At 41.9% G+C, this 14,792-nt stretch overlaps 2 protein-coding genes across 8 annotated transcripts in view; one reads left to right on the top strand and one right to left on the bottom strand.

The window, feature by feature from the left end:
- The window catches only part of LARP1B (La ribonucleoprotein 1B), a 30,161-nt gene extending 29,786 nt beyond the window's left edge, over window positions 1-375 (top strand). For all 7 annotated transcript variants that reach the window (XM_069012651.1, XM_069012646.1, XM_069012647.1 and 4 more), the window contains one exon: window positions 49-375. The gene's annotated coding sequence lies outside the window, so the exon portion shown is untranslated. The remainder of the gene's footprint in view (window positions 1-48) is intronic.
- A 1,755-nt stretch (window positions 376-2,130) lies between these two features.
- PGRMC2 (progesterone receptor membrane component 2) lies at window positions 2,131-14,520 on the bottom strand. The gene is made up of 3 exons (XM_069012660.1): window positions 14,160-14,520; window positions 4,390-4,545; window positions 2,131-3,351 (listed from the first exon to the last, which is right to left on the bottom strand). The coding sequence occupies exons 1-3, from the start codon at window positions 14,485-14,487 to the stop codon at window positions 3,254-3,256; spliced, it is 582 nt and encodes a 193-aa protein (XP_068868761.1). The 5' UTR covers window positions 14,488-14,520; the 3' UTR covers window positions 2,131-3,253.
- Between the last annotated feature and the right edge of the window lie 272 nt (window positions 14,521-14,792).

The following is a 14,792-nucleotide window of genomic DNA, read 5'->3' on the forward strand; positions in this document are numbered from 1 at the left end:
CAGACCATGTAACAACATGGTGCCTTTTTTTTTTTTTTTTTAACCTAGGAGGTTTGAAAATACACCTGCCAAAATGAAGCGTTTTTGGGGAGCGGTGTACAAAATGAGGCAGAGGTGTCAAAAGCAATGATGACTAAAACTAATTTAACACCAAGTCTAGCCTAGGAAAACAAGTCATATATTAAACTGGAAATGCATTTTGTTTCTAAAGATGAGAAATTCTTCCATCAAGACCCTCATGTTGCCTAAACAAAATTTAACACAGTATCAACCTGTCATTTTATTTAACAGTGAATTGACCAAGTGATTGACACAAGTATTCCAAGGTTGAACGCCTCCATCAAATTATTAAAATTGCACTGGAGTTTGGATGGATCTGATGTTATGCTAAATTATGCTCTGTGTGTGTCAACTTTTTATAAATATGAAAGCTGCAGTGTGCTTTAAAGCACTTTTTTTAGGTTGCCAGCTTTAGATCACCAGTGACTTTGTATGTAGGATGGATGAGGTTAATTTAAATCCACTAGACATCAAAATTCAGTCTATGCAACATTCTGCTGCCATGGGACAAGTTTTGTATTCTTCATAGTTACCATTAAGGTGCTTCAAAGAAAAACTCACCCTTTACCCATCTTGTTCAGCTACTCCTAAAAGTTAAAATTTAAGCATTGTCCTTCTAAAGCAATTTTAAAAACCCAACAACAGAACTGCGTGTAACTTCACTGTGATTAAACTTTGCTGCCTTTCTGCTAGCAAGGGAGAGGAAAAGACTGCACTTGAACTGTAAGTCACAGTAGATGCAAAACTACTCTTCCTTCAAAAGTCACCTTTCTTTCTCCAGTGGGAAGTTAGTCCATCAAGCAGATACAAGCATGAGGAACAGCAAATGCTACAGCTGTGCCAGATGTAGCAATACCAATAGCTGCACTGACTGAAGAGCAGAGAAACTCACAGCAAGTGTCAAGAACCTCCAGCTATGACGCTGTATAGTAGAAGCTATAACACATACATGTATTTTCACACGGAAGCCTGGGGAAAAACAACCTATCCAATTGTCCTAAGGGTGAGTTGGGCAAGCTGCCTTTTCTTGTTCCACAGCTAGACAAGCTGGGTGCCATGATGAGTTGCAACAGCTGTGCAACAGCTAAAAGTGAAAGGCATACTGTAAATGTAGTGTAAAACCTTTTATAGCGAGACTTACTTAAAAGAAAAAAATTCCCTAGTGAAGGATCCAGATATAGAACTGGTGTTTAATTACTCCCAGCCCCCGTCTTATGCAAGGAAGCTTTTATTTGTCCTTAGTTCCCACTGTTCCATCTAAACCACATATTTCTGTGGTTAGTTACAGCAGCATGCCCAGCATTTCAGCAGAGTTAGATGATTAGCAGACACTCAATCCTGGCCTGGACACTGCACCACTGCTCAGCTTATAAGGACGTGAATCAAGCAGAAACTGAATTCACACCTCCCAGGAGCATCCAGCCTGTACAGGAGCCTGTAAACATAACTTCTATGGAGAAACAGCCCCATTTCTGTTACTTCTTCCATGCTAAAATGATTCTATTCCAAGGATGGATATGCAAGAAAGAGAATTCAACCTGCCTTCTAGGACATGTCAGGTACACACAATTCCACAGAGGAGTTTTTGTTTATTCATTTCATTTACATCAATATGAATTTCTTTCAGTCAAATAGGAATAAAAAAAGTAGTCATCCCTGGAATTTCAGAGTTTACAGTTCAAAAGAATGTATATATATATAAAAATTGTTACTGTAGACTTATCACAGGTGAAATCTGCAACCAGAGGTACAAACATAAGCCACAACACTGCTGTTCTTGTCCTGTTAATGCCATGAGACATTTTCCTTATACTCTATACACTCAGTTCCCCCCTTTTTCCCCCCCCCATAAATTCACTGGCATAAGTTTAGTCTCTTAAATACAGCTTACCTGAGTAAATCTTCAAGATTCCTCAACAGCTGGGACTTGAAAGGGAGAATAACTCCACCAGTACGAGGAGCAGTATTAATAGCGGCAGCTGCTTCATCTAGCCAAGACTTCTTCCCCTTTTTATTGCATCATATTCCAGCTCTGCTTAACAGCTTCTACACACAGTCTGACAGCACATGTGGTATTGTACATGCTTTATTAAAATGGTACTCGTATTTACAATATCTGCAGAAACAATCCCTCCCAAGTCTTGCATTCAGACAGACACACACACAGACACACGCGCGCCAACGCCCCTTCACTCTACGGGGGTGTGAAGGCTATGCTCCCAAAAGTTAGGCAGCTTCTGGAAGAGGAGGAAGGGAGACTTTTTTGTGTGTTTGTAATTCATTAAAAAGAAGCATGGGAGTATGCATTTGGCCATCACAATGCTAATTTAAGTATATGTAGTATTAACATATGGCAGTAACACTGAGTACTCCTCTTTTACATTCTATACACAGAATGACATCAAGGTTTTCCAGTCAACAGAACATTCCAATTCAGTCTCACTGCTGCTTGTAGTGACTATGAAACTGCAATTTGGGGGCTGTCCCTTAAAACAATTCAAGTCTATGTAAGCGAAATAAGGCACAATTAATATTTGATTTGATTTAGAGGATGGGAAAAAGGGGGAGAGGCAGGCTTCAGATAATCGTTGTTGCAGAAGAAACTTTTTTACCCAATCCTTTTGAGAAAAGGATGAATTTTATCCCCATCCTAATCTACACGGACTTCTCTTAGAGAACTGAAGTATTCTGCCGGGCTACTAACGCCCACATACAAAACAAAATTGGAAATTCACATTTTTAACACCGGCTTCAGTAGCCTAACCTACTGATGCTGATGTGGATGAGTAAATCTTTCTTTAATGCTGAAGGAGAAGACACACACAAAACAAGATTCAAACCTTCCTCTGAGCTTGAAGACTCACGTCTTTTAGAGAGCTTGTAAGATACACTAGTTGTTGAAGGCTTCAGCTTACTGATAAAAAGGAATAGCATGTTTGCCTTTAAATCCCTGGCCCCTCTTCACTAACGAAGCCTAACCAGACATTACAAATAAACTGCAACAAAAAATTTGGCAGCACAAAGAATGTCTAGTATTCAAATCTTCATTTGTGAGTATATTATTTTCCTTGTACAAAACCTGTTGAATGTTTTTCCGCAGCAGATGAACTGTACCCAAAGATGCAGGACATTCTGTGATGGGGAGTAAGAGGTTGCAGTTCCGAAGGCCCCTGACTTTGGTTGTTTACAAAGTTCATTCCTGTTTAGTGTGATCCTTGGTATCTTCCTCATCTGTATATTCTGATGGTTCTTCCCCTGGTTTTAGGAGTCTACCTACGTAGTCATATTTTTCTGAAAGAGATTTATGATTCCATTACAATTAAATACAGCTGCATTTGCTTGCTAGCCCATACTACTGCAAATTCACTTTTTCTCCTACACACTACAGTTCTAAATCTCAATCACTGAAATTGATGGTAATTTAGCAGCAAGCTTGCTTTAGGAGGCCAATCTTTCTACCATTACTTTCTGTAACTGTGAGTACTTTGTTTCCATTCTCCTCTAGCTGATCAGGCAAGATTTATCACCCAAGGGCTAAAAACTGCTGCTCTTCAATTCTTCAGCCCGTTTTGAGTTCAATTAGTGTGAAAAATGATTCCCCCTCCCTCCAGAAGCATACTTCCATATTTATTTCAAGACAAACTCATTCAACATTTTATCTTAAAACAACTCTTAGTCCTACTGATAATTTCATGGCATCCACAGCCAACAACCTCGAGGAGGAGTTCCACCAGCTAAGCTGATGAGATTTAAGAGTGAAATTCTGTACTGAAGAGCAAAGAGAACAGTTTTCTTGTATAAAATTAAAAGGTTAAAAAAGCTGTAGTAAAATATAATGAAAGCCCCTCTGTGGAAGAAAGGCTTGAAATCCCTGGTCTTTTCTTAACAAAGTTACATTGCACCCACATTAGGGGGGACATCGCTGCACTCTACAACTTCCTCACAAGGGGACAAGGAGGGGCAGACACTTCTCTGTGGTGACCAGTGACATAACCCTCAAGTTTTGTCAGGGGGGGTTTAGGTTGGGTGTAAGAGAAGTATTCTTCACCCAGAGGGTGGTTGGGCACTGGCACAGGCTCCCCAGGGTCACAGCACAAGCCTGACAGAGTTCAAGAAGTGTTTGGACAATGCTCTCAGGCACAGGGTGGGATTCTTGGGGATGGTCCTGTGCAGGGCTAAGAGTTGAAATCTATGATCCTTGGGGGACCCTTCTGACTCAGCATATTCTGTGATAATATTACTCTCAACACCTCTTTAAAAGCTTCCCCAAGCCCAAATCAGTCATTCTTATTAAAAGCATTTCCTTAAGCTGATAATTTGAGAATTTACCTTTAAATTGCATTTCCCATTCTCTTACACTTTCCATCTGTACAGCATTTAAGTCCGATAGGTCATCATATTCATCTCTGAGTGCATCTTTATCTAGACAGAAAGTTGCTAGTCCCCTGGAGGCATCTCTGCCAGCAAATATTCCATATGGACCCTCTGAAAACAAAAAGACAAAATTGATACCTTCACCTCTTTGTTTATGGTGACCAAATCTCAGTTCCTTAACGTAGTCTGCCAAAGCCATATATTAAATTTCTGCAGTGATGGGAACAGCAGCAGTTTCAATGCCATGGCTGTTTGACATTCAACAGCACTGCAATTCAATCTTTAATATCACTAGGAGATAAAGTCTGCTGAGAGAAGCAGAACCAGGAAAATAGCTTTGAAGGGATATCTGGAAAAATCCCTGTCAGTTGATGCAAGCCAGTTGATGCAAATTCCAAAGGGACCAGAGGCTGGAATTCAAAAGAAATATACTTCTATTAAGCAACACATCGAATATTTACAAGTCAGCTATAAACAGAAGCAAACTGCATAGACATCTTAATTAGAAATCCATTATTATAAATAAATAGAACGTAGGAGGGCTAATTAGTGATTTCACTTCACTGACAGAATTGCAAGAGCTTTCTACATCTTTTGTGACATTTCTTACTTCTGGGGATATCATCTCACTTATTTTGGGCAGCAGATTCCCCACACCCTTAGCCTGTAATGCTCTTGAAAACAGCACAAATTTGTCACATTAGGAGTATAAAGCACCTGCTTCCTTTGTACTTTTTGACCAGTCCAAAGCAGCACAAATATCCCAATAAAATTTTGAGCAATGACTGTGAAATAAACATTACTACCAAGACAAATGGATGATTTGCAAACCAACAATTTGCAGGATAATTTGGATTTCCCAAATTTTAATTAACTGAAAGAACTTTAAGCATATCGTTATTTTAGATTTTCTTGACCTAAAACCAAATACCTTAAATTCAGATCAATTAAAAAAAACCAAACCAATACAAGAGAAAAAAAAACCACTTTAAAATTTTCTGCACTAACTGCAGCAGCCTAGCACCACAGAGATACCCAAGGCTTGCTACACAGTGCTCCCTACTTGGTGATGACCAGGCCAGAACCCTTCTCTGGCTTACCTCTCAACAGTGGCCGTCAGCCTGAAGACAAGGCAGCACTCATGGGCAAGAATGAACACAAGCAAGTGGCAACACACTGTCCTTCACCCCCTCTATTGCCTGCTGGAGCACCTCAGACCTCTTCTGCACCAGGACGAGCCAAGAGGAGTCATTCCGAAAGGCTGGTTCCTCCCAGGCCACTCACTCCAGCCACCACACCTATCTGCTCTTGCCAGGCATTGACTCCAGGGCTGAGACAGAGGCTGAATGCAGCAGGAAGAACTCCTGAAGCGGGGAGCCCGAGTACCACGTGGATTAGAAGAAACTACGTCCTCACCAGAACTGATGTCGTCTCTCCACCCCGGAGTGCTTGGCACTGTAAGCTGCTTACAGCCAAACCTGAGAACAGAAGGTTGTCCTGTGTGCCAAAGACAATTCCCTTGTCTCTCTGGAAATAAACCAACTGATTTCAAAGCACAGTTTCACAAGAAGTAGATATTAGAGAATGAACTATCAGCTGGAAATTGGCACTGTACCACTCTGACCATAATGATGAACAGCATCTCTGTGCTCATCCTTTCAGGTATTTAGCTCCAGGAACAGCATTCACAAGAACTACCTCAGGGATCAGGGACTACAGGTACAGTACTTCAGAGAAACAAAGTCTAGAGGGGTATCTTTCCTATGCATCCTGAATTAGGTATTAATTTGAAAAGCAAGATTTAGAGACTGAAATCAATCCTACACCAACGCACTCTGCGTGCTCAGTCACTTCCACAGAACAGCCTAAGAGGCAGCAATGACCATCATCTGCAACACAACACAGAGTTTCTTCAAACAAAAAGTCCTGCTGCAAGCAAAACAGCAATCATTCAAGGGATCTTGTTTTTGATGTTCTGATTGAAGAACAGGGGACCTATAAACAGGTCTTACAAACACCACATTAGTAAATCCTTAAAGCAATTATAAATTGTTAATTAGTGACCCCACCAACAGTATGCTTTTCCTGGTTTTTCCTTTCTCTGAAGTGTTTCAAGCAAATACGTCCATAAATCCTACTGTTTGCACAAGGTGTTTTCCAAAGTCTGGCTAATCAGAGTAGCACCCTGCTCCCCTTCCCTTCTACCCTGCATTTAGTGGTTAATGCAGTTTCACAGCACCTGCTGAGATGCCACCTCTTGGTCCACCAGCTTGATTCCAATTATTTATATTAAAAAGAGAATTATATTTATCTGTATCAAGCACTGAACATTCTTATATCTCAGTAATACACTTAATTGAAAGCATGAAAGATTTTAGAATTCATCAGCTTGCATTAGGATTAATGGATGCAAATTTTCTGCAAGTATCTTGTAATCTCAGATGCTATTACACCAATACCTCTTTTATTTTCTAAAATTGAATTTGAATGTTAACATTCCAGAATGTTTACTGCAGAAGTATTCAGAAGTCAAAGAGGAATCATCAAGCCAGGTCCAAGCACTCAATGGAATGCTAACTTGTAAAATCCAACCTTTGGACTCAGTAGACAGCATTTTAAATTCCAGCTCTGCAAATGTAACTTAGAAATGCATCCTATTCTTTAATCCTCTACTAAAAGGTAAATATTAAATTGTGACTATTAATAAATGGTGTAAGCTTGGCTTCACCTGAGCTGCTAAGCAGAAGTTCAGAGATCCCAGTATGAGCAATCTACTTCAAGATTTAAAGCTTCCATTCAGGTGCTTCTACACAAAGTTTAAGTACAGTATTTTATATGAATACAAAACATACAGTTCTGAGGTTCTGCTCTAAACCCTAGTCTATTACTCACTTTTATATCAAATACTGGTGCAACAGTCTTAAAAAGGTATTTTGCATATCAGATTTCATTGCACTTGGAGAAGTGTCCAGGAAGGTGCTAGCACATAAAACCCCAGGGAAAAATATCCTTCAGGAACATGACTCTGAGGTAGAGACATCAGTGCAATCCTAGACACACTCCCACAGAGTTCTTTCACGGTCTGATGCAAGCCCTACCCACAGTCCTTCTTTCCTTTCCTTTTGTCTGCCCACCTATTTAAGCCTGGCTCCTGCTGTAAATAATTGATTGCAGCATGACATGACAGACATGCTGAAGAGAGGGCAGGAAGAGCAGCTTGTAGCACAGGTATGTAAACCAAAGCAAGTTTCTGAGACCGTATCACAAAATTTCAGTGGGTTTTTTTTCTATATCCCCACATTAGCTATTTCACAGTCAAATATGCCTTTAAAAAATTCTCCTCCCAAACCAATTTGGCATACCTCAACAACAAGAGTCAGGGAAGTGTCAAAACCAATTAAAACACACCTGCTACACATTACTTGGTTATATGGAGGTACAAGTCTTCCATAAAGGAAAACCGTTCCTTTAAGAATGCTTTTCCTCCCATCATGGCTTTCACGTATTAAAGCACTCTGTTTCAGAGCCTCTGTTTATTTTAGCCCTGAGACCAGTTATCAAGCCCATGTATTTGCCTGCCTATCTCCACATCTATACCTCCATGTTCAAGCACCATATTTCCCCTGTATAAAGTCCTCATCGATCTTACAACTCCACCTTGTATAAAGTACACCCTTCTCTAAGCTACAACACATGCAAAACGTCGCTACCCACCACCTGCAGAGCTTCACTTCCCTTCAGAATCCAGTTAAGAATCTAGCAGCCTTGATGAATTTGACATCCTGTTCCAGCCTGACACTTGTCTTTATTCACAATAAACTGGGTAGCTTGAGAATTGGTGAAGTCAAAGTCTCTTCAGACAACAAAAATGCACTTAAGATTTCTGCATCTCATAGTGCTGTTTTGGTTCGCTAATGAAGATGTAATTTCTCTTTGCAAACAAGGAAAAATCTATTCAACCTAAAGCACTGTATTAAAAATTTTGAACCATGAAGTTTGTATGTGGAAGCACTACTTCTAATCACTTCCTCCAAAACAGGCTAAACTGCATCTTGGAACAGCACACATTTCAATTTTCAGCCAGTTTGGCCAATAGCTCCCCCAGCAAAACCTATGCTGGTATCCAACTTCAGAGTATATCCTGACTCTCTGACCATTTCAGTTCAGTAGCAGCTTTGTGGAACATCCCAGACTATTACTCCAACACCAGCAACAAAGGTGAATGTTGTACACTGAACTTTGGATCACTCCAAGGGGCAGCACGGGGAATACACCACAGATAGCCACATGTGGACTTTATAGCTAATGAAGTGATAGGTAAGCTAAGTATTCTTTTTCACAAGGTCCATGTGATTTCTCTAAAGAAGCCACACAGGTTAACAACAAGATTCAGTTTTAAACCAGCAGCTTTGGTTTCTTCAAGTAGTCATAAAGCACTTCAAAGCAATCACCAAATATGCATCTGTGGGATCCATACAGCTACTGTAAATAAACCCCAGTTTTGGCTGAAGCTCAGATACTCATGGATAACATTTGTTAATCAGCATACAAGAATAAGGACTAATCTCCCCTTTAATGTGAACTAGAGCAAAGGGAGACAGGCTACAGGATTATTAACAACTGCATTATTCTATGACTTTGCCTGCTTCTTCCACTCCAAATTGAAGTGAAAATTTCACTGGCTGTTTCAAATTTTCTATCTGAATCCTGACACGTGCTTATTCAGTTTGTTGCTTATTCAGTTTTTTTTCACGAGAGAATGAAAAAGCTGAAAGTTAGACTAAGCCATTTGGAGATGTAGCTTGAAAGCAAAAGGCTTCTGACAACATTTATCACTGGGAATTCAAGGTGACATAATTTTAACTTTACTGCTCCAGATTTACATGAAAGGAAAGATGTGGGTCAATTTTAAGTTACAACTTGCATGGAAAGTAGGAGACCAATCCACATGCTAAAATGGGAACTCTACAGATGTGAAATCTATGTGCTAAGATGGGAACTGCCTAGAAACAGGGGTCTAAACCTTACTCCTCAGGCACAAGGCCAGAGAGTCTCACTCTCTCTTCTGCTTACTTGCTTTTTAACTCTGAAAAAAAAAAGTGCAAGAATCAATGACCCAATTTCAACTGAAGGGGCAGACAACAAGCATTGCTAAGAGAGCATGTAGTCCAGCAGTCAGGAGCTTTCTGGAAGATAGTTGCCTTCTTGAGAGGGACCAAGATTCCACATCTTGGTTTAGTGAGAAATGCTCTGACCACTAGTTTATTTCCTAACAAGACAAGCTGGCCAGGTTTTTTGGTTCAGTGAGAGCAATGCTGCTGTGTACCGGATTTAACATCTACATATCACTAACAGTGATGTCCCTATCACATTTAATATATCCTGCTTTAAGTGCACCTGCTTGATCAGGCCCCAAATGTCAGGTGACTCAATGATCTCAGAGGGTTTTTGCAGCCTAATCAATTCTGTGACTGGAACATCATTGGTTTAAATAGGAACTAGGAATTTACACAGACCTCTTATCAAACACACAGTTGTTCAAGTTTTAAGGAATATATTGAGCTCGTGAAAAAGGGAAAAAGAAATTTAAAAAACAAGAAAGAGAGAACTGACAGACACACAGAGCAGAAGCAGAGGAGACAGAGTGCTGATCTTCCTGCACAAAACCACTTTACTGCTCTCCATGAACATGGCCTGGAGGCTCAGAACAACCTCCATCCTGGCAGCAAAGGCACTACTCCCTTTGAGCAGGAGGGAAACAACCTCTCACCAGTATGCCTGCATACACCTTTTAGTTTTACTGCTTCTGGCTGGAACTCCTCTTCTTTATCCAGAAATGCTATTTCTCTGAAAAGCTGAATCCCAAGGTGAGAGACACCTCTACTACTCAGACAACCAAAGAGCTGACAAACATCAGAACCACTAAGACCTCATGCACTTTACAGAAGGCATTTCTTTCCCCCAGTCTTATTCTCTGTACTTATCTGTAACCCCTCAGCCTGTTGCGTTAAGATAAGGCCACCCTTAACAGTATTCTCCACATACAACAGATGTAGTGTCCCTCCTGCAACATTTCACTCTAACCATACCCTTGGAAAGGAGGGAAAAGCACCATTGCCATGTGGTCAACAGAGACACAGTGAAATTTACAGCACTCAGGTTCGAAGGAAGTCTAACACCATCAGATTATTTTTATACAAATTATCAGAAAAAATGATGCTGTTTACTACAATGAAATAAAGGCTGTTTTCCCTTCACAGAAAATGAACTATGATGGAATATTTTTTGTGGAAGGAACTACTACTATCTAATCTATTCTTCTTGGCAAACTTGGAAAATCAGGAATCTTCATGACATCGTGAAAGATGAGTGGGATGAGAAATGAGTTGACAGTGACAACATACTGCAGTGAAGGAAAGTCAGGAAATTGATTCTTTTAAGATCATGAAACATTAAGAACCAAGAAGTGACGCAAACAGTTGCATACTCAGGGTTGCACATTATCTTGCTTTGTCATGCTCAAAGATGCATATTTTTCATAAATGCACAAAGTATTTGCTAAGTTAATCAAAACCTGTTTAAAGCATTACCTTGGCATGCAAATTTAAATGCTAAATATTATGATTTGCTGACATAAAGTACTTTAACTCTTACAACGCTCTTCTACTGACAAGTTTACAACCTGAAATCTTGATGCAAACAAGCACAAAGTTCAATGCAACAACAAATGAAAAGTAAAAAGCTGTCTCTCACTGTAAGATATAAAACCAACACAGCACACACAAAAGGTATTAATGACTAGACCCTAAGTCATGAGATGCAATTACAGATGGGAAATCGTCCTAATAGAGGTTCTCTGACAGTCTGGTTTATGTGATATTTTTAACAGTGAACCACTAATTGTTTACTTTATGTCTTCTGGAGTTTGTGGATGATAAAGGGAAAGGCAATTAATTAGATTTAATAATCAGTCAAAGCATTCTAGGTCACTTACTCATCTGGGCACAAGCAGAAGTGGCTTTTAATACACCTAAGTGAAGTCTTGAAACAAATGGTGTATTTGCAGGACAGAGCAGCATTTTGGAAAAGAACTTGGCAAGTAAAGTTTTAAATTAAGAGCTCAATGTAAGCAAAGTGGTTTTTGGAAGCACAGGCTGTTATACGTACAGTGTAACCCTTCCTTGCTCTTAGCTGAAATACATAAAGACATACCAAAGACTAACATAAACTGTGGAAGGCTTAAAGAAGACAACATGAGAAAAACAAAAACAAATTGGGAAACATTTGGATTCAACGTTAGAGAAAATGAAGTTTTCAGTTCATGGCTGTTTGAAAGGATGGCTTCAACAGTCTACCATTATTTAAAAATACCTTAACTGTATGGACGTCAAGGGCTCTTCAATGGAATGGACCAAAGTGTAACAGGATTCACTGGACAGAAACTTAAAACCAGGACAACTGAATAAAATCAGAAGTTTGGTGGAAACTTTAATGGAATCTCCATTGTTGGACAAAAATCTGGACTAGATGACTCTTTTGTGCATTTTAAACTTTCTGCTATAAGTAGAAAAATAAGGAACATCTTGGCATCCAAACTACACTGAAGGAGAAAATACAGACCTTACTATCAAGACATGAGAAGCCACCTGAGACAGCCAGGTTATTCAGCATTAACCCAGCACTCCAGACTTGCTGAAGACCGACAGTGAGCCCTCAGCCACTGCTTTCCACTGCCTTCAAAGCTGAAGCACTCTTTCTTCACATCAGTACCTCAACAAACTACTAAGTGCCCACAGTCAGAAACTGAAATATCAGCAAAGCCAATGTTCTCAGCTGTTTCTTCTGTTAAAATTTGGCCATGCTTTGCTGGCACGCTTTGGACTTCCCTTGCCACACTCCAGCTATGAGACATGAAATTGCCATGAGAACTGCTGTGGACATCTGGCTACTCTGGCTGAAGCCTTTCTGAAAAGATCTCAACCAGCTGTAGGAGACTCTTCCACCTGAACTCTCCTCAGGTCTTTTAGGCCTGCAAACTATTTATTAGTATTTTTCTTTTCAGCCACAAAACAGTTGCAAGAAAAAAATCCCTAATATGTCTCCAAAGAGGGAAACCATGTCAGGACAATTCAAAAATCAGCACGTTTGACAGAGAACACACAGCTGATGATGCACTGGTTGAGCTTTACATGCAACACCCCAAGTTACAGATCTGACAGACGAAAATGATGTCACTTCTGTTAGAAAAAGGCAATCTTTCACTACAGGGACAAAAAAATAAAAAAGCCTTTGTCCCTCTTCACGAAAAGCTAGAAGCACTGCTTTTGAGGAAACAGCTGCTACCAGTTATCAAAAAGCAGACTGATGTCCTAGATCATTAAGTTTTAGCTTCCTCATAATAACAGGCTTCCAGAGGTTGACAGTGTGAACCACTGATGGTATCTAGAGAGGAGAACCTAACATCTGACTGAAGTTTGATACACAAAAGGGAGAAAGTGAAGGTTTAGATCAGGGTTCAGTATTATTTCACGGAGCACTCTGTCAGCTTACTGGTGTTTTAAGTTTCATGCAGCGTATGTATTACCTGCATTTTATGTCAGCACACAGGTCTCACTTTAAAAACCCCTAAATAAGAGAAACAAAAGAACTAGCCTGATTAAGTGTCATGAAAGCTGCAGCTCACCAGGCTACATTTTCTCAGCTTTACTGGTTAATAAACAATATAAAGCATGGCAAGGTACTTCAGATTCCACTGTGAACTTCTACAGTAGCCAGCGAAAAAAGCTCTTCGATTCAATTACAGCAGTTTCAATTTCTGCAACTGGCATCACAAACTTTGAGGGTGAAGTAGTTACAAAACTCTAACCCAGTTCAACCACAGAACTGCTTGTCCCTTCCCCACCAAGAACCAAAGGCTTGTAACATGACGGCTCTGTATTTTTCTTTTTGTAACCCGAATTATTAAATAATAATAAATGATTACTTAATTTGAACTATTTCCTAGGGGAGTGGGAGGTATCCTCTCTCCCCTCCACCCCTCTCACAAGGAAGATTGCCATGCCTACTATGAAAACTCCTGCATAGTTTGATTAGATCAAGTTTTTCAAACCACCATTGTTTAAAGAAGAAAATTATCAGCAGTCATAACCCTCATTTCCTTTGGCATCAGTTGTGAACACAGTAAGTTTACCCACCTCATTATTAAGAATGCTGTTTATCATGAGAAAATATGCTGCAGTTTCACAGTGTACAAGCTGAATACAGAACCAGAACATTTCTTTGAAGCTTACTTTTCTGAACCTTTGAAATACACGTTTCCTCTCCGCAGAGGAGTGGTCTGTCTATTTACGAGATTGGCTTGATTTCCACTCTTCCCAACAGCAGCAACATACTAGTCCCAGAGCTCTCCTTGCCTGTCTCTATCCCGACTAAAAGTCATACTCAATATGGCATTTACAGCTAAATAAATAACCAGCTGTTTGGTTTCCTCTCCTGAGCCGTAAGCGCTACAACGAAGAAAGCACTGCTCAGCTGCACTTGGGAAACCTACTAGAAGAGACAGAAGGAAAAAAAAAAAAAAATAGAATTAACCATGGCACATCCAAATCAAGGCATCTGGGAAAATGACGGCTGCCTGAGGACAACCCAGACCCGCTGAGCATCACCAGTGTAACACCGCCGGCGGGTCCCAGGCCAGGACTCCCCCATCCCCCCCGCCGTCTCACCGGGCCCGTAGAACTTGCTGCCTTTGGTCACGTCGAAGACTTTGCCGTTGACAGCCAGGAGGATGCGAGGGTTGCGAGCGCCGTCGAACTCGCGCAGCTGCTCCAGGGAGAAATCCCGACGCTTCATGCGCGGCAGCGCGGCGGCCTCGCCCTGCCGGGCCGCGCCCCCCGGCCCGTTCCGCGCTCCCCAGCGCAGGTACAGCCGGTAGGCCGCCAGCAGCGCCAGCGCCAGCAGCCCCACGCTCAGCAGCATCTCGCCGGCCGCCACGACCGCGCCGCCCGCCCGGCCGCCCTCAGTCCGGAGCCGCCCCTGCCCATCGTCCGCCATCGCTGCCCGGACAGCGCGCGCCCGCCCGGGACACGCCCGGCGCCGGACACGCCCCCGCCCCCGCCCCTCCCGCTCCCCATTGGCTGCCGGCCCGCGCCGGCCCCGCCCCCGCCCGGCTCGCGCCCCGCCGGCGAATCGGGACGCGGGCCCGCCCCGCGCCGAGCCCAACGGCGCGCTCGCGCCGCTCGCGCGAGAGGCGCCGCGGCCCCCAGCGCGCGTGCGCGCGCACCGCCCCCCTCCCCCCCGCGCCTCCCCCCTGCACGCGCGCCCAGGTGGCGTCGGCGGGGCCGGGGGCGGCGCGCGGG

This window comes from Aphelocoma coerulescens, chromosome 4 (assembly GCF_041296385.1).
Source record: "Aphelocoma coerulescens isolate FSJ_1873_10779 chromosome 4, UR_Acoe_1.0, whole genome shotgun sequence".
NCBI classification, from domain to species: Eukaryota; Metazoa; Chordata; class Aves; order Passeriformes; family Corvidae; genus Aphelocoma; species Aphelocoma coerulescens.